Genomic DNA, 25,392 nt, shown 5'->3' with positions numbered 1-25,392 from the left:
GGCATTCATATTTGACAAGTGCATTACCCGTGACAAGCATTTCCAAATGTACTATGACTTTTAATCCCATGACCTTGAAGTTTGACCTAATTTTTAAAGTTTATCATTGCTAATAACGTTTGATTGACAGAAGATATGGTATTTACAATTGACATGTGCATTACCTGTTTCAAGACCTTTCTGATTGTATACTCTGGTTTCTGATATTTTTTTTTACATGTGCATCACTTGTGAGAAGATCTTTTGGATTTTATTATGATATTTGACCTCATGACCTTGATTTTGAAGTTTGATGTAGTTTTGAGAAGCTATAGTCTTTGCAATAACTGTTATTAATTCAATAATTTATGTCTTTTTGTATGATGCACAGATAAGACAGGACAAACAAACAAGACAGTTACAATATGCCATAAATAATGGCATCCCATCCGCTATGACATTGAAAGCGGGGGACCACCATTCTTTGAATTTGCTTGTTGTTTTCAAAACTCAGTTTACAAATGTAAAATATCCAATAATAACATAATACCAAGGACCTATATGTATATAACTACATATATATGTATAGGCATATATATTAGTCCCTCTGATATTCATATATTAAGCATTGAATGGCATGTTCACTATACATGTATATTGATTTCATGTTTATGTCATAAATAATGTATTGAAATCTTTTCTAGTCTATGAAAATTTTATGTATGATTTTTCTCATAACTTTTTGAAAGGTTTATTATTTATTCGTAGTTATATTGAAGGTTAAGTTGCTTTGAATTATTCCTGTGCATGTGAAGAATGTATGTGATAATTTTTCTGTAATTCCCACTAGAAAATTGATGTATTTTATAAAATTGTCAAACATAACATTCATAAGAATAAAATGACAGAGGAAATTCGAAATGAATATTTTGAATATCATTAGTGTAAAATACCATAAAAATAGAATGTATAACTGGTAGAAATGAATGTATTTATGTCACAATTACACCAAATTGATATATTTTTGGGGATTAAAAATCTTTCTTATAGACATTTAAAACACTCTGTAAATTGAAGATTTCAGAAAGTATAGAGCAAATTTGGGCTAATTTTTTTCAGTAATTTGCCCGATTACTATATCTTTTTTACCTTGTAAATTAATCTTAAACCTTTGAATATTCATCAGACAAAAATCTAAATATTTGACATTATATGGTCAATTGTAAAAATTGAGATGAAATTTCATGTGAATTCATGAAAACTAGAATTTTGAAAAAATATCGAGGAAATTTGAATTAAATGTATTTATTGAATATAAAGGATTTCATGTTATCTTTTCACCAGCTTATTTCACATGAATTAGTCATCAAAAATAAGTAACAACTTTAATTTTATGGTGAAAGATATTTTTTCAGTCAGCAAAATTTATTCATATGCATAAATTTCAAAACTTCTCTGTGTAAAAGTACTATTTTTAGGACTAACTTTCAAATGACCTTGACTGAAAATCAAGGCCGATGACACCAAAGTTTTTGGATGTTAAAATAGTGTAAACAGTCTGAATATTGAGTATTCAGAAAATCAAGATTCTGCCATTATAAGAAATATGAGAAGAATCCATCCTTAATTAAAGTGGTTCCTTTAAGGATTTTTTTTTCCACTTTGGAGAAGGTAGTGATGTGGTGAAATTACAGCTGCTGATGACCGACGTTATGGTGTTGAACACACATCAAGATTCTTATCTGTGATCTGTGATCGAACTGGTGAAGTCAACATTGCCAGACGGGACCCCTGTCCCAAGTGAATCTACAGTATTACTGGCATCTGTGCAAAAAAAAAAAAATAATAAAAAAAAAAAAATAAAAATAAAGCAAAGCTGTATAGTGGTAGAAACCTTTGCGCCTGAAAGTTCAGACAGGACAGCAAAGACAAAGTCATCAGGACGATCACTATTGTGCATGTTTAAAAAGATATGCTACAGAATACGCAGTGAAATTTGCTGATAGTGTTATGTTTATATGCATGGATGAGAGGGCAAAAGTTGATTTTGGAGAGCCAGGACTCTTCATCCTCTGGTTTAAGAGCTAAAAAACTATTGTTCCAAAGAACACTAATCTATCGTGCTTAGATGATGTTCAGACTAAAGGATCCCTAACACCATATGTAGTGTTGGATGTGTGCATTCCAGATAACGTCTCTGACTCCTTTTATTCTGGGGAGGTTAAATTTCAGTTACTTTGAAAGACAACATTTTCCAGCCAAATACACCTTTTTCCACGTAGTTGAACTGAAACATATCCTTCAAAGTAGAGACCACAAGAAACCTAAGGCTTGCTTATTCATCTACACTGACGGAGGCCCCGATCACAGGACGACATATCATGCAGTGAAGCTTTCTTTGATTGTTTTGTTTAGGCAGCTCAACTTAGAATTCCTTGTTGCACGCAGAACAACACCTAGTAAACGCATGGGCCAATCCTAATGAAAGAATAATGTCATTATTAAATTTAGCCTATCAAAACACTATTAGCTAGGACAGAATGTTCTGCAGAGATGGAACAGTATATAAAGGGGTGCAATTCTATGTCAGACATTAGGAAGAAATCAAAGTATCTACCTGGACTTTCCCATCCTCACAATGTCAAGGTTTTGTGATTTCGGAACTCCAAACAAACCCTTGACATAAGTCGTTATTTAAAAGTTGGGCTTGTGGTTACACATGACGTAATGGCTAATTATAAACTAACCAATGAGAATATATGTTTTCAAATCCGTCGTTATCAAATTGCCTAACTCCAGAGCATATCTTTTGTGATTTAAAGGAGGACGATCTTCAAAAAATTAATTCCCGATGTTTTATTTAAAGTAACTAGTCACAAATCCTACAATATAGACACTTTCCATTTTAAAGACGAGTCATATTTGCTCACAAAACTTACCTACAATAAAAGATGTTTTCTAATTGGTTCCAGACCTAGACCAGGAACAAATGAAATAGTAGCTTTCTAGCCCCACTTTTAAATAACGACTTGTGACAAGGAGTTCCGAAATCACAAAACCTTGACATTGTGAGGATTGGCCTTTCCCATTATGAACAGAACAAAGAAGGTATTTTTTTCTGACGTAAGAATAAATCCATATGCTAATTGAGGCACCAGCGTAACTTTCTAACCGACCAAACAGCTAAATGAGTTGCATTACGAGTGAGTACTACAAAAATACAAGGAAGATGTAATTAATGCTTGAAAAAAGGCATTGTTTTACTTGCTTCTGAAAGATATTTTTATATGCACTTCAATCACAGATTAAATAAGAATCTACGATTTCCTTGCTCACAATTACAAACAATTGATTTATACACATATTTTTTATAATTTATAGTTTTGTAGTGCGATTGGTGGACAATTGGCTACATGTATTCCCGAGTATCGGTGAATACAAATTTCATGTGCATTGCTTGGTCCAAAACGATAGACGCTGTGGTTCCATGCATATTGTCATGTATAAAGGCTTTTGTTGACCATTTAAAGTTTGAAATGTAGTAGAAAAAATGTGTAAATTGGCCTAAACCATGTGTCTGTGATAAAATATACTCATCTAGTTAACCGGCATGTTTTGTCATTCAGTCATCATATTGGACAATTCTCTGTAAGCAACTATGTGCCAAATAATAACAATAACCATATAAGGTAAACTCCTCGGACATGCATATCCCTCTTTTGTACTAAGACCCGCCTTTTCTATCCATCTTTATTCATAAAAGAACATATGGTCACAAACCAGGCTGAATTTTGCAATCATTGGGTCTAAAATTTATAGATAATGCAGTATTCTTCAAAATTATAAACAATACGAACTATCGACACTATTCAGAAGGTGTCATTTTCCTTCACTCTTGTTTGAAAAAAAACAGAATGATTGCAGATTTATTATAATTCATCGTAGAAAAAGGGGCCCCAGACCATATTTATGGCAATTCATCCTTTGAAAATTAAGCATTGATGTGTAAGATTTTTTTTACCTACCTACATGTACTTACCCAACTTTTTTATCATGGGTCGGGAGAGGGCAACATAATTTTAAAGGTGGTCTTAGTTGTTCATAAATATCAATCATAAAAGTTTTGGAATGTACATACAAGGATATGTATCCCAGGAAAAAGAATATTTTTCAACTTCATATACATGCTGTTTCCTATGATTCCCAAAACAACACTCTTTTTTAAGAATTAAATTGGATTTTTTTGAAATGTGGAAATTAGGACCACACCATTGCCTTTAAAAGTTGATCTCCATTTATATCGAAATAAGCTCTTAGAATGACAGAATCACATTAAAACATACAGAAGGTAAATTTGAAATCGTTTTATGGTATTAAAACCATAACAACCATTTCCAACAAATAAGAATATCACATTTCTTCTTGAAATATGTTACAAGGGTTTCTTTTCTCTATCATTTGCTTGCATTTCAACGTCTAATTGTTTTTTTATGCCCCCGGATCGAAAGATCCCGGGGGTATATTATTTTTGTCTTCTCTGTCTGTTTGTCTGTCTGTCTGTTGTAAACTTTAACCTTGCCCATAACTTTTGATTGGTTGGAGCGACTACTTTCATATTTCACATGTGTATTCCTTGTGACAAGACCTTTCTTTGGGTACCATCATTTTTGACCTTGGAGTTTGACCCACTTTTGCAAAATTTTATGAGATTTTAACCTTGGCCATAACTTCTGAACAGTTGGTGCTTGGGGTTTCAAACTTCACATGTGTATTTTTTGTGACAAGGCCTTCCTTTGGATACCGACAACTTTGACCTTGACCTTGGAGTTTGACCTACTTTTGAAAAACTTTAACCTTGGCCATAACTTTTGAATGGTTGGTGCTTGGGCTTCCATACGTCACATATGTAATTCTTGTGACAAGACCTTCCTTTCGATACCAACCACTTTAACCTTTACATAGGAGTTTGACCTACTTTTGAAAAACTTTAACCTGGCCATAACTTTTGAATGGTTGGTGCTAGGGCTTTGTATTCCTTGTGACAAGACCTTCCTTTGGACACCACCAACTTGACCTTGACATTTTACTTACTTTTAAAAAACTTTAACCTTGGCCATAACTTTTGAACAGTTGCACTAGAGCTTTCAAATTTCACAGGTGTATTCCTCGAGAGAAGACCTTTCGTTGGGTACCAACATTTTTTATCTTTTGACCTGGATTTTGACTTGCACTTGAGAAACTTTAACCTTCGCCATAAGCTGCCATACGGGGGCATCAGTGTTTCACAAACACATTTTTTTTTTTTGAGTGTATGACTTTATAAGAATAAATGAATAAACTTTTTACTCTTGAGTACTTTGTTTTCCTAGTAACCTATGTGATAAATGGTTTCCTAAATATGATTATCAGACATTCACGACATTGAGCCTTCAACTTTTGGAAACAGTCATCCACTTTTCCTGCAAACGTTAGCCATGGGGCTCTGATTGTTCAAAAATGGCATTTTTTAAACTTTAGGGCATGTTCCCATAGTAACCATGACACAACAACCAAGATTTTTTTGCCTGATCGTAGTTAACGGTATCAAAGACTTTTATCATAGAGAGTTTGGAGAAATTCTGAGACTATATATATGCGTACCCCAGCTCCTATATAAATGTTCAAGTCACTACAAAGAATGGCTCTTAATTTGCCTTGAAGAGTGTTAAAAAGTTTTACGTTTTGATCAGATGTTTTTAAATTTGGACTCTGCAATGTATCCTCGTTTGCAAGGACTTTTTATGAAGTCTCTTGGAATCCAATATATGTGCGATAAAAATATTCCTTTCTATTGAATGGAATGTTAATGGTATTGAAAACTGAAAGATGTTTTTCAGAATTTCATCCTTTGCAAGGAATGAACGTATATGTGGGATTATCAGATGTTGAATTAAAGCCCAGTTCTTTTGTTTACTGAAAACGAAAGAATAGATCCTACTCATTTTGTCTTTAAATTTTCTGACACATTCTTTAGTTTTGGACTTTATCTATTAATTCTGATAAAGTTTTGAGGCCTTCTCCTTCATATTTAGCCCATTGTCTGGCATATTCCTCGACAGAATTTATCATAGAAAGATTCTTGTGGCTAGTTCTTACTAAAATATTTTGATGTATCCACTTAAAACAATGGAAGGAGTATCAAATTTGCTTTTAAAATGTTTTACAGACATTACATCACTTCCTAGCTAAAATTACAAAATACTAATACATTTTAAATGTTTTATTGCATAATACAAATATGTAACAGACAAAAAGTTCACAAAAAATTTGAAGTACAAATATGTAATGGACAAAAAGTTCACAACAAATTCACACCTTTGTGAAAAATAAAACTCTGACTAAAATGACATTGATATGAGAAATTCTCAACATTTTTTTCTGTCTAGATCTGACACTTCTTGCATAGTAAATATTCTTAGCTAGAATAACACTTAGACAGTTTTGATAGGAGTCTTAGAATCGGTCCTTTTTGTGTCTTGTTCGTTGATTCGAATTCATTACTTTTACATTCAATATCGGAATATGATTCATCCTTGACAACTACTCCTTTTAGGATGGTGAGAAGAAATGTATCAAGGTCATTCTGTTGTAAAAGCGAGGTTTCTGAGTATTTACATTTGTGTTCTCGTGCTAAGAGCTTTCCGTCTGTAAGAAGAAAAAAAAAGGTTATTACCAATAACAAAATCAAATAATATTTTATAAGAGTACAGTGACTACATTAATATTTCAATGAAAAAATTATAATTTGAAATTTTACTCACCTTCTTTTGTTAAAGACTGGTTCCTAACAAGATCCATCTTATTGGCCACAAGGAATATTGGCGAGGTAATCTTATACTTGTATCGCATCTGACGAACCATTTGAGCAACAGTAGACAAGGACCGTCTGTCTTCTAGTGAATAAACGAGGAGAAAGGCATCTGAATCTCTATGCGTAATCTCCCTCTGCAAGATAAAAACTATATAATTACATTGCTTTCAAAACATTTTGTAGATTGTCCAAAATCTTAGTTGCTATATGTGAAAAGGGGAAAATGAGAAACTACATTGAAGAATGCTTAAATGCAGAAATATATTTGAGTTTGCATTGTATGAAACATACCTGCAAACGAATGTCTGTTTCATGAAAAACTAGTTCCATTGGTTGTCCATCTAATGCAACAACGGTTTTTCGAGAGCTTGCATCACCTAAAGCGATAAACAAAAATCTTAAATGACATCTTCTGTAAAAAATATTTTTTTCAAATAATATAATTTTCAATTTTTTTTTTTTTTTTTTTGGACATAAGAATTGGTGGTTTACCTCTGAGTCTTTGTATAAGAGAAGTCTTTCCAACCTGTGGCGATCCAATAACATTGATCTTTACAATGACATTTTGACCAAGGGTTTCGTTCTTCTCTTCAGACTCAATGTAGCTTTTCAAATTCTTTCCCAACAAATTGGAAAACTGAAAAGAATTTTTGCAGTTGTACCCTCTGCAGGTAGTTTCAAAATTCGGAACCCCATCAACAGCATCGCAGTATCGGTGGTGAATCGCTGATGGCTGACAGACTTTCGAAGATCGGGGCTTGCGATAATTGAGGTGCTGTCCAGAGTTAGAACAGGTGTTGGAGCGATTCTGAACTACAGCATCTGTTGCAGATTTCTTCTTGTTTGCAAGTTTAAGAACTCTTCTTGGCGGCGTTGTGTTAAACATTATGATGCTAATTTTTAACTGAACAATGGTGAAAGTAAAGTATTTTATATACTTTCATCATCAGACAGATTATTCACAAGTTTGATTTCATTGGATAATTTAAATTATGTTTTAAAAGATGACCTTTTCATCAGCATCGATACTTTCCTTCACTCCGCCTACCTATAATTAGCTACTCAATTAAACTACTATTGTATTATATTTATTCTGCCATTTACAGAGTACTTATTCTATCATTTACGGTGAATATTAAGGAAAAAATATATATCAAGTGACGGGATAAGTGATATATGATTATTAATCAGCGTAATTTTAAATCAATGATCGGAAACTGTAACAGATGGAAAGGTGGAAACTGCTCATTTAAATGTTTTTCCGGATTAATTTTCGTTATTCCTGAAATGAAAGTAATTTGCGGTATATAAAGTGCAGTAAGTAAAAAAAAAATGAAATATGTCCATAAGCTACAACACTGACCTGTGTAATCTTGGCCCTATTGTTCATCAGAACAGGCTTTTCCATGAAAAATTTTGACTACATATTTTGGCCACATTCTAGCCTCAAGGGCACTCATGAAAAACTGGAAACTACACAGCAAGGGGATGCTAAATAATATGACTTACGTATCCCTATATTTAAAAACAAAATTCATGTGTCAAATTGGAGTCTTAGCTCCACGCTAATCCAGGCACTGTGTCTGTACCATCGGCTCATAAATTCACCTCAGCCATTGGCTCGCTAGTATCACTATCATTAGCACAATATAGTGCGTCTATTTTTTTTAATTCAGTTTAATTAGATATTTGCAGTAATGATTGCCATTTACGATATATATACAGGAGAGAAAAACACCATGTGCAGGTGACTGTGGAATATTACTATAGACATACATATAATTAAGGAAAGTTGACTATGGGAAAGCTGAAGTCATCAAGTTTGTCATACATTTTAGTTGCTAGTTGGTCCTTATCGTCCAACTGAAGTACTGAAACAGTGATATTAGTTGAATATGCGTGCAAAACTTGCAACAAATTGCAGGACTGAACATTTTTCGTTTGAATTGAGTAAAGTATTTCTGGCGAATAAAACTGCATTCAAAACCTTTATTTTTTAAATTCATCAGCTTGCATATTTTACCAACATCTCGGTCTTACTAATGAAGTCGTGGATAAGCTCATCAAATTACCTCTAGCAACGCAGGACGGATTATAAAGTGAAAAATAAGGCATTGCAACCATCATATATATACTAATCAAAACTTCTAGCCTGCTACTCAAACATGTAACAGTGTTACTACCGGTTGTATCTTTATGTTGTTAAATAACGACTCGTTTGTATTTTGTAATCTTTAAAAAAAAATCATTTTTTGTCCCCCGCTTTCACTGAAAGTGGGGGATATTAATTTGGGTCTGTCTGTCTGTCCGTCCGTCCGTCCGTCTGTATTTCTCTGTATGTCTGTAACACTTTCGTTTCCGCGCGATATCTCAAAAACCCTTTAAGCCATCGCAATGAAATTTTGCATAGCAACTCCCTATGGCCGAAAGAAGAAACTTATTTATTTTGAGGTCAAAAGCTCAAAGTAATGAATTCTGTCTGTTTTATCACTTTCGTTTCCGCGCGATATCTTGAGAATCCTTTGAGCTTTTGCAATGAAATTTTACATAACAGCTCCCTGTGGCCTAAGGAAGACCCCTATTGATTTTGAGGTCAAAGTTCAAGGTCGTAAATTCATACATTCCGTCTCTGTAACACTTTCGTTTCCGGGCGATATCTCAAGAAGCTTTTGAGCTTTTGTAATGAGATTTTACACCATAACTCCCTATGGCCTCTCTCGCCCCTCTCAAAGTGTCCCCCCTGTTTTTTTTTTAATTGTATTATTAGGACTATTTTTAGCACAGGGGCATGTGGAGAGTTATTACGCATTTATAATACAGGTTGTCGGCGGACTTCAAATTCTAATAACATCTATTAGTACTGTTTAGTAAAGGCTAAATTCGACTCCATGTATTTTGCAAAATTTTGACAATATCCAACGTGAATATAAACACGCTATGAACAAAAAATAAATGAATAAAAACATATAAACATTATATGCGACCTAACGTTTGCATTTAATTTGCTGCATAATCAAGTGCCTCCGTGTTCTAGGGGTATGACGCTTGCTCAACAAGCCAAAGGTCCCGGGTTCAAATCCCGGACGGTCTCTCTTTCTTTTCTTTTTTTTTTTTTTTTGATTTACTAAATGATACTATTCAACATGTGAAATGTAAAAGTTATGACGTCTGGCGTGTACAAACTCATAAAATCATTATTACAGTGTGATAAATATTCTATGTATTAAAAAGAATCTTCTATACACATATTAAGGAATAATCTTTACATCCATATTGGTATTTTTTTATTTGCTACAATATACATGTATACATTAAATAATTCTACAAATCCTGGGGGAGTCCGACCCCCATCCCCCCACCCCCCTCGAACTGCGCATGCTCTTCTTTTTTCCCCTAAGCGGGGGACACAAATTCTCGGAATTAGCTTGTTATTCATTAATATTGTTTGAGTTTTGATGAGAGTAATGGGAAATACCGCATGTGACCACCATTGGCTTCAATAACTGCTCAACACCTATAAATCCAGGCCCAAAGATCATGAAACAGACTTAAGTCAGAATTGTATTCATCTGTAAGATTTTTCAAATTCAAAATCATGTCTTGACGAACAGTAGTTATCCCTTGCCTGAGTGTTGATGAAGATCAGCAATACTTCCGGTTACTTGAATCTTCGGTAAACGCATTGAGACTTTTAAGATAACGATGCATCTGCCTGGCAAACTGAGTTCTTCCTTTTTGTGTGAATTTATGAACAAATTACAATTGAATCAAAATTTGAACATAATTAAAACAAAAAAAAAGATGTGTGTGTGAAACACTGATGCCCCCGTATGGCAACTTGTAGCGAAGATTAAACTTTCTCAATTGCAAATCAAACATGTTGGTACCCAAAGAAAGGTCTCGTCCCAAGGAATATACCTGTGAAATTTGAAAGCCCTAGCAGCTACCATTGAAAAAATATGGAAAATGTTAATGTTTTTTTCAAAAGTAAGTCAAACATCAAGGTCAAATGGTCAAAATTAATGGTGCCCAAGGAGAGGCTTTCTCACAAGAAATACCTATGTGAAATATGAAAGCCCTAACTCCAACCGTTCAACAGATATGGCCAAGGTTAAAGTTTTTCAAAAGTAGGTCAAAGGGCTATAATTGCTAGTATCTAAAGGAAGGTCTTGTCACAAGGATTACACATGTGAAGAATGAAAGCCCTAGATCAACTGTTCAAAAGTAATGGTCGTGGTTAAAGTTTTCTAAAAGTAGGTCAAACTCCAAGGTCAAGGTCACTGGGCTATAATTGTTGATATCTAAAGGAAAATCTAGTCATTAGGATTACACATGTGAAGTATGAAAGCCTTAGCACCAACTGTTCAAAAGGTTATGGCCAAGGTTAAAGTTTTTCAGGTCAAACTCATAGGTCAAGATCAAAGGGTCAAGTTGGTGGTCTCCAGAGGTAGGTCTTGTCACAAGGATTACACATGTGAAGTATAAAAGCCCTAAAATTTTGCAACTCCAAGGTCAAGGTCAAAAGAGATCACATATGATGGTACAAAAAAAAGGTCTTGTCACAAAAAATACATATGTGAAATATGAAAGCCATAACTCTAACCAATCAAAAGCAATGTTAAAGTTTTTGCGGACAAACAGTGCAAAAACTATATACCCCCGATACGGGGGCATAAAAATAGCGAATGGCGGACCTACATGTAAACATTCAATTTAAAGCACAGTTACAAGTAACTAAAATCAACGCAAGACAGACTAGATGTATTGAGCATTAAAGTATAAAGATAATGCATGGAACTATTTTAGAGTCGTATTCAGAAGCTTCAATCTGATTGGTCAAAATCTTCATGTTTATTCTTAACTAAAATGTCGCTTTATGTGATGTTGTTGTTGGATTCCGAGAAGCGATGGTAGATTCAAACCATCTGATTTTAATAAGATTGGTTTTTCGGTAAAAGAATTATTCAAAGAAACCAAAACAAAAATCAGAGGAGAAAAAAAAATCATTGTTATAATATACGGGCATTGTTTTTTTTCCTTTCACAATCAAATCGTCTTTCTTCATTAAGTTTTTCGGCGATTTCAATTCTTGGACTGAGTAATACTTAGTGAAACTTCGTTTAAATTTCGGTGTCATGCAGCCGTTTAGGTCAGAAGCAAATGAAAAAAAAAAAATAGTGGCGGGTTAGAAGGTTTCATTATTATACATTTTTAAAGGCAAGTAGTTATTAAATACATTAGATTTTTTTTATTCTTTCAAGACCTTGTCTCTCTTTTTTTTTTTTTAAAGTTGTCTGGTTGGTTGAATTATATGTAAGACATATAATGGCACATATAGATATTTATATTGATGTGTGAAAGTAATTTTTTTTTTACACGCGTAAATGCACGTATTCTGAATTCTTATTGGCAGAACTGTTGTTCCAACCAAAAGTGTTGACAGGAAAAAAAATTAAAAGAAAAAATAAGACGTTTCTAACACATTTATTTAAATCAAATTGCTATCCCAAAAGTATGTACTTTGCCTGATTTTTGGCTATTACTGATATACAGCAAGAAGATGGGCGAACAAGGCGAGCGAAATGGCTATTAATAGTGCGACAAACATGAAGGTGAAAAATCAGATCTCAATTATAACATTTTTTTCCTTTGATCTTTTATCTAACATTAAAGTATACTTTATGTAGAATCACAATTCGCAAAAATCTCACAAAAATTGAAATTATTTGACTATGAAATAGCATACACACACTAAAGATAGCAAAAAGAATCATTTTCTCATATTATGTGATGTGAGTGGGTCTTCGCTCGATTTTTTTTTAAAGTTTATCCTCAAAGTTTGTGTAAAAGTATACATTTTTCGGTTAACAAAACATGGAGCAAAGACCTACTTCATCTTAAAAATACTCTTATATGACACAGCATTTGCATCTTTCCGATAAATACTTAATTCCATTCGGTATCACAACCATGATTTAATGCCACTATTCATCAGGAGTTGTGAGGCGTAGTGGTTAGTGTAATCTCAAAAGAAAATGATACTCAGGATTTTATTGCTAGGATTTGAACCCCACGAATACCACATTATTTTTTTAAAAAGAGAATAATATTTGGCGAGTGCATTTTCCTCAGTAAAGTTTTGTTTATCGTAACTTCATTAATTTCAAACTGTCACGGTAGCTCAGTCGGTATAGCGATCGCATCGTGATCGAAAGGTCGTTTGTTTGAATCATGGCCGCGGCTGACCTAAGTCGATAAAAAATAGGTAGCAACTGTTCCTTCGACAAGAGCTCGGCACTTTGAAGTGAAAGTTGTGGGTCCTTCAGACGAGACCTTTAACACCGAGTCCCTGTGTCACGGTAGGCGTTGGCACGATAAAGAACCCCCACTGCTCAATGGCCCTGAGTGTCGAGTAAATTAAAGGTCTAAATATGAAATCCTTCACTGGTATATGGTGACGTCTCTATATGAATGAAATATTCTCGAAGGGGACGTAAAACAACTCACAATCAACTAGTCAATCATTTATTTCAATAATGAGAACTTTACTCTAAATACTAAAATCATAAACTGAATATGCCTTTTATATTTCTAAAGCTATTGGCATTCTGCACGCCTTGTTTATCCATCTCCTTTTTACAGATTTTTTAGAGGAAATATAAAATAGTATTTGACAGTGCAGGATTATCGGTATTTTGATTAAAAATAATGCATGGTTTAATCTTAAACGGAAGTTTATGATTATGTAGCTAATGCTAAAAAAGGTTCAACACTTAAGAGAAAACTTGCGATTTCAAATTAACAATTATTTAACACTAATTGCAACTGTGAAAATGATAGACATGTCATCCAAGTGTATCTAAAAGAGGTATAAGGGATTCGTGTGGGACTCTGATTAATCTACTCTTCTGTACACGAAATCTCACTATTATTTTGTTTTATAATTTGCAATTAAAGGGGCCTGGACACAGTTACATTGTTTATATTTTAAATTTCTATGCTTATTCCAAAAATAAAACCTGTTAAATGATTTGAACTTACATGAATATTCTTAGAATTCAATACAACGACATTCATCTTTACATCACGTCAAACATCTCTTTTTGTAAACAGGGCACGAGCTCTGTTATTGTTTACATTTAAGTTTCACCGGGTGTGTTCTATTTGTTAAACTCTGCGCACATCACTGAGCACGGACTGACAATACTTCTGAGTTGGTTTTGCTTTCTCACATTTCTGGATTATGGTCATTTTTGAAAATCCAATAAAAAAAATTCTACTTTTCTTAAATATTAAGGATAAAGTTTACTTTGTGAAAGTGCAAGGATGTGTCAATCAAACCCGTCCCGAAATTCGTAGTTTCAATAATTCTAGATAAAAGACGTTTCTGAACATGCTTTTATCATATTTCCGTGTGAAATGTTTCAGTTACATACAAGTCATGATGTTATACAGAAAATTTGAGAAAATTTTAACTTCAAATCTGTGTCCAGACCCCTTTAAAGGATTTTAAAGATATTGAACGAAAAATATCTTCCTATGCGAAAGTAGTTTGAATCTTGACCTTGTGTCCTCAAAATCTATAGTGTCACCTGCATTTAAGGGGGTTCCTGTGTACCAAATTGATGTCTGTCAAGGAAAGGGTTCTGAAGATATTGAGTTGAAAACTTTGACCCACTAACAGCTGAAACTAGTATGCCCACTCCCCCTCACCCAAAAGAACATAAAAATAATGTTTAATTGAATCTAACTTGGTTGGTAAGATGTTGAGTATACAGCACATGACTGACCGACAGCTGCAAACCATTATGCCCACTTAACTCCTATTCTTATTATTTCATTTATTAAAATTAGCTTTCAGCGATTCCAGACTGTTCTCTGTGCCCTTGGAGTGACTCAGGTGACCTTTTGCTATTTGTTTTTGTCTATCGTCTGTAAATTTTTGAACATTTTAAGCTTCATCTCATAAACTGTTGAACCAGTTTTGGGCAAAGCGAGACAAAATGGTCCCCGCCCCCTAGTCGCCTGAGGAATGGTACCAAACCCATCAAAATAATTGCAATTTCAAAGATCTTGTTCTTTACTCCTCAAATTGTTGACGGGATTATAAAAAGCAATGAGTCTTTTACCATAACGTTAATTTCATGGCCCAGGGGTTAAGGGTTAGGGTTGGGCTCTATACATGTAGATTACATAATAAAAATGTATACATTTCTCCCACTGTATAGTAAGCAAACAAATTTAGTACATGGCTATGATGAACAAGGATTTCTCTTCCAAAATTGTGAATTTCATGGCCCTGGGTAAGGGGTTCATGTGTTAAGGTGGGACAATATTGATTTTATTTTTTTATATATAGAACATGCATTATTTTTTTTTTATATCTCCTTTGCTCCTTGGTATTAAACAAACAAACAAGGTAAGCAAGGGGGTCTTTTCCAAAATTGTAAATTTTATTGCTCTATTGATTTCATAGTGAAAATGTATCGATTCTTCGAAAATTTTCTCTACCCCTGGGTATTAAGCAAACAAACAAAGTGTATGGTTATGATAAGCAAGGGTGCCTCTTCCAAAATTGTGAATTTCATGGCCCCTGGGTCAGGGGTTGAGGTTTCAGGGTGGAACTCCATTGATTATACATTGAAAATGCATTAATAATTTCTTTAAAATCATGTTTGCCCCAGGGTATTTATTAAACATATTGAGTGCGTGGTTATGATGTTCAAGGGTGCCTCTTCTAAGGTTCTTGCCTAAGCATTCAAGGGTTATATTCTCTGAAAACGCTTTCGTCAGTAACGTTTAATTTTAGAGAACGCATCTATGGACAAAGATTGCAAGAGTTTTTTTTCCAGATACATCTTGATTCTGTTTTCCTGAAAAAAATTCTACTTACACATGTTACAGGAAAATTAATCATATTCCAGATGCTGTATACAGGAAGTACTCATATGAGTACATTTTATTATAAGTCTTAGTTCCATTTCTGTGACCAGTGTTCTCTAAAGTTTAGCGATGCAGATAAAACATTCTGACTGTTCATGGTATTTAAAAGTTCCAGCCACATCCTTATTTAAGGTGACCTATTTGCCTAAACAAAAATAAAATACCTATCAAAAGCAAACAAAACAGTACTAAAACCCCACTAACAATAATAAACAAATACTTGTTCAGATTAAACGAATCACCGATGTAACCTGTAATTGCTATGATCCATTTTTGTGCAACCTACGACTTTTGATCTTTTTCCCTGCAACAGTCAAGCTGATTTAAATTATGTTTGTTTAAACAAATACCGTTTATTGGTAAAGAGGAAGCCTTTGAATTTCATAGCCCTTGTCAGAGATGTGGCTTTAACCATCAAAATTAATGACATTTTCAAAAATCATCTTGAAGTTCTTCACTCCTTGACATCAAGTATTCAAACTGTTTGCATGATTACATGCATCTTCATAAGCCATGCATTAGCCCTGTACTAAAAACGTGAAATTTATGACCTCTGGGTTGTTAGAAAATCGTATTCTTTACTCCTGGTTATGATAATAATGAGCAATGAACCCGTTACCAAATTTGTGAAATTCACCCCCGGCAGTTTCATGCCGCAGGGTGAATCTGATATGGTCTATTTTGAAAATCCAATTTATGTTTAATAAATCTTCTTTTCTCCCGTGCAAGTGCGTGTGTGAGAAGTGGGAGAATTTCAAAGAGAGGGAGTGCCCGATGACCTTGGATCCACCTAGGAAACACAGACCCCGGTTAAATGGAAAAGAGAGTTACTAAATGAAAGAAAATGACTTGGCCAAACTCCTCTCCAAATTTTATTAGGTCACCTAGGTCACTCAGGTGACATACTACTATCGTTTTCGTCCGTCGGTCGTAATCTTTTGAAATTATTCAGCTTCTTCTCATTAGCCGCTAAAACAATTTCAACTGGTTTTGGTGTGGAGCATCTGGGGCAAAGGGATACAAAATTTGTGAATTTCATTGTCTCTGTCCCCCTCCCGGGGGCCTAAGGGGTTTGGCCTAACCATCATAATTACTGCAATTTTCAACTAGAGATGTTTGTGAAACACTAATGCCCCCCCCCCCAATAATTGAAATATTTCCAAGTCCAAGGATCATAGCTCAGTCAAATATTGCTCGATCGTATCCAAAACAGAAGTTGACCTAGATATTCTTTTGATAAATCTGTAGATTTAATTTCATTTCAGTATGTGCATCCTCTGCGAAGAAAATGATCGGAAACTGCAAATAATTGCAGTCCAAGGGACCGTTCACGGTAGCTCAGGAGAGGTCGGGAGTTCGAATATCGGCCGGGACTGACCCAAGTCGATAAAAAATGGGTAGCAACTGTTCCTTGGACATGCGCTCGGCACTTTGAAGTAAAAGTTGCGGGTCCTCCGGATGAGACCTTAAAAATCGAGGCCCTGTGTCACGGCAGGCGTTGCCACAATAAAGATCCCTCACAGCTCAATGGCCCTGAGTGCCGAGTAAAGATTTAAATTTGAAGCCCTTCACCGGTATAAGGTGACGTCTCTATATGAGTGAAATATTCTCGATACAATCAATCAATCATTATACTTCTAGACATTAAGCAGTCAAACTGGGGGAATAATTTATTAAAAGAAATGATTCCTTGACCAAAATTGTGAAACTCATGGCCTCAGGGTCAGAGATTCTCGAGTTAGAGTTTGACTCTATTGATCATATAATGAAAATGCATTGATTCTTTGAAAATCTCCTCTACAGCTGTATAATTCGCACATAACCTAAGTGCAAGGTTATGAGGACTAGGGGTGCCTCTTCCAAAATTGTGAAATTCATGGCCCCTGGAGTCAGCGGTTTTGGTGTCAGGGCGAGGCTCTATTGATCAAATAGAGAAATATGCATTAATTCTTTGCAAATCTATTCTGCTTCTGGGTATTAAGCTAACAAAGTAAGTGCAGAGTTATGATGAGCGAGGATACCTCTTTCAAAATTGTGAATTTTTTGGCCCCTGGGTCAGGGGTTCGGTTGTTAGGATGGGACTCTATCAATTAAATAGTAAAGTATTTGGGAAAAAAAACTTCTCTGTTCCTGTCTATTTAGCAAATAAATAAAATTCGAAGTTATAATGAGCAAAGATGCTGATTTAAGTAGGGATGTGCGATTTTATCGGTATACCGGTATATTGCGATTTTTTGTCGCGCGATACGGGAACCAAAATACCGATATTTTCCACATGTTTAAAATTTCCGGAAATAAATCATTTAATCGACCAAACTTTAAATTACAATTACCAGAAGTTTAAATGGCGACTTCTGAAGAACGTCGATTTAATAAAATTCACCCGAGGTAAATCTGAGGTATGGAAATACTTCCTCGTAAAAAAAGACAAGAAAACAGGAAAAGTTATTGAAAACATAGCCGTATGTTCGAAATGTAAAATTGAAGTGAAATGCCCCGGTGGAACTATCAACCTGAACAGTCACATGAGGAGACATCATCCGAATTTGCTCGCTGAAGATCCTAATCCTACGAAGTCTACTTCAGAAAAATTATAGGTTAAAAAGCCCATGGTAAACACACCTGTATCTAGAAACTTGGTTTCTTTGCTTGGTAAAAAGTATGCTTCAAACACGGAACGTGCAAAGAAAATCACGGATAAAATTGCTAGATTTATTGTCAAAGATCTTCGACCATTCAGTATGGTTGATTCCCCTGAATTCAGAGATATGATAGTTTGTTTAGATAATCGTTAGCAGGTTCCTTCCAGAAAGACTTTTAGTGAAATTGTCATTCCAAAAATGTATTCAGATGTGAAAGTTAAAGTTCAAAGTAGTCTTCACGAAGCAGAGCAAGTAAGTATTTACTGCGTAATTTGCAGTGAAGAAAAATATTTTCAGATTTATAGACCAGTATGTTTAAAAGTTTAAGAAAAATCTTAAATAAATATTTTAAGTGAAGTAATTAATATTTCACTCCTTATTAGGTAGCATTGACCACTGATGGCTGGAGTTCACGAGCAACAGAGTCCTACATTACGATTACTTCCACCCATATTGACAAAGATTGGAATTTTTGTAATTTTGTTTTACAACCCAGGATGATGCCAGAATCCCATACAGGTAACATCATTGTAAATGTTAAAATTTTGATTTGATTATATTTATTTGCTTGATCAATTACATATTCCAAGAAAATTGCTATAAATTTTAAATATTAATTAGTATACATGTATATAATAATTGGTTTTATTATTTGAAAAAATGATTTTAAAAATATTTGTCCTGATTGTAGGAGAAAATGTTGCAGAGGTTCTGAGAAATGCTGTGAAGGAATGGAATCTGCCCACTTCTTATGGATTTCCACCAGTGGTGTCTGATAATGCTGCTAATATGATGAAAGCAGGTGAACTACTTGGAAACATTCATGTTAATTGTTATGCTCATACATTATTTTACCTTGTCAAAAATGCCTTGCGGTTAAAAGACTGGAAAATATTCTTGCCAAAATCAGAAAAAATTGTTGCCTTTTTTCATACAAGCAACATTGCAGCAGCTTTGCTAAAGAATACAGCTGAATCTTTGTCACTACCTCAACACGAATTAATAATGGATGTCCGCAGGAGATGGAACAGTGCCTATGATATGATCTCACGATTTCTTGAAATGCAGGTAGCAATATTTGCTACCTTGAAATCAAAGGAGTTAGGAAAAGAAAGAGAATCTGAATTGAAGTCTTTCCATGATGATGACTTTTCTGTGGCAGAGGAGGTGATCCAGCTGTTAAAGCCATTTAAGGACAAAACAACACTCTTGTGTTCAGAAAAATCCCCCACTATTTCCATTATCTTGCCACTTCACAATAAACTTCTGGACAAGCTTTGTGAACAAAATGCTGATACTCCCACTGTCCGCAGTATGAAAAATATTATGTTTAAAGACTTAAAGGAAAGATTTGCTCGCATTGAACACACTCTACACATTGTTTCTGCACTGGATCCGCGATTCAAAATGCTTCCATTTTCATCAGGAAATGAGAGATCAGCAGTGTACTCTGATATTGTTTTAGAAGTCTTTAGAGTACAGAATATTATCAAAGTGAAAAGAGAGAAAGAAAACAAAGATGCTGAATTAGATGATGTTGAAGTCCCGAGTGAGCCACCTCTGCCCTCACTATCTTCACTTTCAGATTCTCCGGCTGTTAGTTCTGTCAAAATGAGAGTCAAAGCAGATGTTTCCTCTACTAGTTGTGGTGATTGTATGGAATCTGTACTCCACAGTTTTTTAGATGATGTGTACATTACCGAAATTGAGCCTCCAAAATCACCAAATGTGATTGCTGAGCAGCAGGTGAATGAATACAGAAGTGCACAAGCAATACCTCTTCAGGAAAATCCTCTTTCTTGGTGGAAAGAAAATGAATTTAAATTCCCACTTGTTTCTAAACTTGCTAGAGCTTACTTATGTATACCTGCAACAAGTGTCCCTTCCGAAAGAGTTTTTTCTACTGCTGGAGAAATACTTAGCGCACAGAGGGCACGTCTAAAGCCGAAGCATGTTGCCAATTTAATTTTCTTTAAAAAAAAAAAAAAACCTGCCCTAATCTTAAAAATCAAATCTAATTGACTTCTGTGTTTTGAGTTAAATCAGCCAATCATTTTTTCTTTATTTACAAACAAAACAGGAAAGTTTGTAACCATTTGAGTTTGAACAGTTTATTATAAGTAATATTTTATTTTCTTGTTATTTGTTTTCTGCAGTTTGATTTTAATTTTTTTTTTCAATATAAACACATTAAATACATTATGAAATGAATGGTTTTTTCATTTATTTACAACAAAAATGAAAAAAAGGAGTAATTGCTTATAAATCAAACAAACATTGTGCTCCAAAATATCACAATATTATCGCGATATTTTGGAAAAAATATCGCGATACGAAATTTTTGGCGATACCCATCCATAGTTTTAAGTTGTGAAATTCATGGCTGTTGGGTACGAGCTTCTGGTGTTAGGACGGGGCTCTATTGATTTATAGTGAAAATGTATTATTTCTTTGCAAAACTTCCTCTCTGCCCTTAGGTATTAAGCAAACATAGTGGCATACTGATTGCATGGTTTTGATGAGCAAGATTGCATGGAATGAAATTGTTAATTTCATGGCCCCTTGGTCAGTGGCTCTGGTGTTAGGGCAGGGATCTGTTTATTTAGTGAAAATAAATTATTTGAAAATCTTTTCTGCTGCTAAGTATTTAGCAGATAAACTAAGTGCATAGTTACGATGAGCAAGGCTGCCTTTTCTAAAATTGTGAAATACATAGCCCTTGGTTATGGGGTTCTGGTGTAAAGGTTGGGCTCTGATAGATGAAGTTATATCACCTATAGCTATTAGCAAAAGAAAAAAGGATCATCACGGAAAAACAAAATAGATATTCTAGTACTCAGTTATAAATCATAGAGTAAATGTATTTAATTGTCAGTGCTAAATAAATCCCCAATTGTCACTATCAATGGTCACTATCACTATGCAGTACCTGGTATTTCTGGCGAAAAGTAATTCAAACAGTCTCCAAAATTATGCAGTTAGTTATTTATCGTCGTGTACTTTTTTAATATTACAACAGGAGATGATACTTTAATAACAGTCTTGAAATTTCGAGTAAGCTATAGAGGTTACTCGTAAACGAAGCATGGCACACTATAATTGAAGTACAATGTACGAGGGTTGATCCAAGTTATGTTGTAATGTTACAGCTGCCGCAAAATTTTGAACAATCAAATGTTACCAACAAAATTTGACATACTAACACCCCTATCTATCCTAATTTTTGCCTAAAAAATCATTTAATAACAGGTGACTTTCGATGGCTCGAACTCCGATTTTTTGAATTAAACCCCTGGTCCCGGGTTTGTTTTTTTTATTATTATTATTATTTTATTTTAATTTGTTTTTTTTAATTTTTATTATTATTATTTTTTTTTTTGCTCTATATAACCAAGCAAATTTACTCGTGATCTCTCGAACTTCCGGCTTGGATTTCTCGGAAAAAAACTTAAGTTTTTACACAAGTTTAATCTCAAATCCTCAGAAAAAATATGCGAGTTGATAAAATAAGTTAATTTAATAATTCTCTATAGATTATAAACTTTTATTAGAGTCTACACAATCCAAGTATGACAAACAATGCAATACATAAGAAATCCTATTTTAATTAAGAACTGAATACCGATTAATTACGAGCAATCTGGTGAAGGACCCGATCAAGCCCGGGGAAAAGCCACATCGACAATTGCTATTCAGGTTACATGTAGTCAAGAAATGAGAACAAATAAATATTGAAACTTAAAGAAATCATTTCATTTATTCAAAACACGATCAATGTTGTTGAAATCTAGTGAATTACCCGTAAAATACGAATGCAAAGGTGCAATGACATTATCAACATACACTTCCGGTATCTATGAAAGTAGAACAATGATGATCAGAACTGCAAATTCCGGATTTTATTCACTTCCTATCTCTCAAACCCCTTGATATCTCGAACATTTTTTACGGTCCCTTGATCTTCGAGAGTCACCTATATATATAAAACACTTTTAAAAATATAAAGATAAATACAACGTTAGGTTTTGTCTATCGCATCAGGGCAAGAATGTTACTGACGTTATAACTTATTACTTTTGGCATTCATTTTCAGTTCATCTTTTTAACCTCTCTTCTTTCAATAATCTTTATTGCTATTTTGCTATAAACCGCCTTGTTTTGCGTTGTAGTATTAAATTTGTTTGAACTTTGTCCAAATATTATTTCTAACTTCATTGAATTTCCTTTTTGCAAAAATCTTATGTATTATCAAATTCAAAATGAATGTCGAAGAGAAACGTAATAACAACATCGGTACATTTTTCCCGTGCAGCGATAGAAGGGACCCGACGTTGTGTTTATTTTAATATTTTATAAAGTATTGGATATATCTGAATGAAATTTTAGGGGAAAAGTCAAAATGAAAAGAGGCATTAATACAACAATTTTCGCTTATTAAAGATAATAGCAGTTGTGACGTTATTTTTGGATCAATTTCAAATATATTCAACACTCGAAACTTTTGTATCTGAAATTCAAACACGTGTTCAACCTCGATATATTATTATTCATCTACTGTTATTAGTCGCCCGCGTGGCACAGAGGTTAAAGCGTTTGCTCTAGAAACGCGGAGTAAGGAGCCGATCCGTTCGAATCCCACTGTGGAACGCGGTCCTTCGGATGAGACCGTATAAACCGGTGTCCTGTGTCGCAGTAGGTGCTGGCACGAAAAAGATCCCTCACTGCTCAATGGCCCAAAGTGCCGAGTAGAGATCAAAATTTGTAGCTCTCCACCAGCAAGTGGTGGCGTCTCCATATGAGTGAAAAATTCTAGAGAGGGACGTTAAACAACAAACAAACAACCTACTGTTATTATTCTATATAAATACCTTTAAACTGTCTATATGAGGACTATATTATTCTATATAAATACCTTTAAACTGTCTATATGAGGACTACTTCCTGTAAAATCAGAGCTACTACCTGGGACTACTCCCTCATGAATATTTACTATTAGTTTTAACCAATTAAAATGCTCAGTGGGCGGACCGTTCAAGGAATCTCGAGTGTGTGACGTAATGTGATTAGCGATGTAACTATGACGTCAAAAAAGTGCGTTGTCAAATTTTTGCAAAATTTTGACAACGCACGTTTTGACGTCATAGTTACAACAATAATTCTTTGAAATATCAATGAAATTATATTTTATTCTTAAGTGCAAGTCTCTGAAAGAATCAGGCAAAGTAGGTTTGAAAGTGAATCATGAGGGTTCTCAGAATTTGATGATTTTCAACACATAGATTTCTCTTCTGCTACTATCAATGTATGCAAAGTGAAAAAAGTTTTGGGTCATGGTTACTATGGAACCATGACAAAAGAAATTTCCTTAGCAACCAGTCAATTTTCCATGTGTATGGACAAAAAAATCACTAATCTTTAGGGCTTGAAATTTATTGTGAATATTTAATAATTTCTTCTTATTTATTCTTATCGTAAAGATAAACATTTAAAGTGTTTTCACAATGCATTACATAGAAATAAGATTTTGAGATATATCTGTACTAGACATGGGTAGATATGCATGTTTTGTGTTTTTTGCTGATTCAGCATTTTTGTTGATTTTGGTACTTTTCAAAGCCTTATTACTCAAACTTCTGGCGTAATACAGGAGTTGCAAGCATTTCGAATAAAAGCAGAGGAATGTCTCTTTTGGACTTTAAATTCAAAAAGGCGTGTTTTTTGAAAATTCCAATCCGTTGCCTAGCAACAAAAATGGATGTTTTGATAAATAAAAATGGAAAATCGTACAATGTAAACATTATTAATCTAATAATTTGTTATCTGAGAGTATAAAAACACAGTTTAAAGTAAGGAAATATATCTGAGACACCTTTGCAAGCCAAAAAATATTGTAAAGATACTTATCTCCGTGGCAACCACAAATTCTCCATAGCAACAAAGCAAATAAAGTCACTTTCGGCAAATATTTATGAACAATTATAAAATATTAATCCACAGTTTGGTAGCATATTTTGATTAATCAAATTTGATTTTGTAATAGATGTCTTAGCAAAGTACATTTTTATAATTTAGCCCATTTTTATACTTTTAACCCATGGTAACAACATTTGAGCACATAAGAACCAAAATATGTTATGGAGAGTTACTAACAATTTTCTGTAACAACTTGAACTTTTTTTGGCATGCAAGGTAACCGATTTTGTTTCATGAAACTTTGCTCGTTATAATAGTTACAATTATAATAGTTTGACAACAGAATTTTAAATCAAACAAAGTCTGGTTGCTATGTGCCTTGGTTGTCATGGTAACAGACAGGTTGATTTCAACAAAATTTAGATTTTCGGCTATTTTGAATCTTTATTGACCCTTCACAAGCACTCAAAAAACCAAATTGGCCATTTACATATAAAAATAAAAACAATAAACCTTATTTCCACTTATTATGTAAAGAAAGTATTTAGAATAGATCTTTATATAGGTGGTAACCATGGTTACACTTGGCATACATTTTATATACAGAAAAACGCCCAGTATTATCTTATTATGGGAGTTACATGACTTAACTTTATCGGCAGTGATAAAGAAACAATAAAAATAGTTTACCTTATGAAAAGAAGTTTTACCAATATTATTCTAACAATGAAAATATCGGCTGCCATGATAACACATCATTTGTGCCATAGTTATAACCCAGCAAACAAAGACTGGAGTATAAAGGAATCACTTTGTCTGTCTGTTTCTGTGTTCATTTGTCTGTGCAATCATGATGGGGTCATAATTTCGTAATGGAGAAAGATTGAAAGTTCATTCTTGAAAAAACGATTGTTTATAATCTGAGCTTGAATTTTGACTTTAACGTTTCACCCAAGGTCATTTCAGCTAGTGCAAGGTCGTTGGCAGTAAATAGTGTAAAAATTGTCTGGTCTGTAACTTTCTTATGTAGGCACATCGGATATTCATACTTCATACAGAGATTGT

General features: G+C 34.1%; 2 protein-coding genes across 2 annotated transcripts; one reads left to right on the top strand and one right to left on the bottom strand.

Annotated features, from left to right (window-relative positions):
- Nucleotides 1-6,433: 6,433 nt before the first annotated feature.
- On the bottom strand, nucleotides 6,434-7,715 carry LOC133175332 (GTP-binding protein Rit2-like). The gene is made up of 4 exons (XM_061310426.1): nucleotides 7,322-7,715; nucleotides 7,121-7,206; nucleotides 6,780-6,963; nucleotides 6,434-6,663 (listed from the first exon to the last, which is right to left on the bottom strand). Exons 1-4 carry the CDS (start codon nucleotides 7,713-7,715, stop codon nucleotides 6,434-6,436), a joined length of 894 nt encoding a protein of 297 aa, XP_061166410.1.
- Nucleotides 7,716-19,372: 11,657 nt separating this feature from the next.
- On the top strand, nucleotides 19,373-23,693 carry LOC133175331 (E3 SUMO-protein ligase ZBED1-like). The gene is made up of 2 exons (XM_061310425.1): nucleotides 19,373-20,367; nucleotides 23,610-23,693. Exons 1-2 carry the CDS (start codon nucleotides 19,420-19,422, stop codon nucleotides 23,691-23,693), a joined length of 1,032 nt encoding a protein of 343 aa, XP_061166409.1. The 5' UTR covers nucleotides 19,373-19,419.
- Nucleotides 23,694-25,392: the final 1,699 nt, after the last annotated feature.

This window comes from Saccostrea echinata, unplaced genomic scaffold (assembly GCF_033153115.1).
Source record: "Saccostrea echinata isolate AGI-Se365-2 ecotype Australia unplaced genomic scaffold, CSIRO_AGI_Sech_v1 ptg000062l, whole genome shotgun sequence".
Classification (NCBI taxonomy): Eukaryota; Metazoa; Mollusca; class Bivalvia; order Ostreida; family Ostreidae; genus Saccostrea; species Saccostrea echinata.
This window is presented reverse-complemented; position numbering and strand designations above follow the sequence as displayed.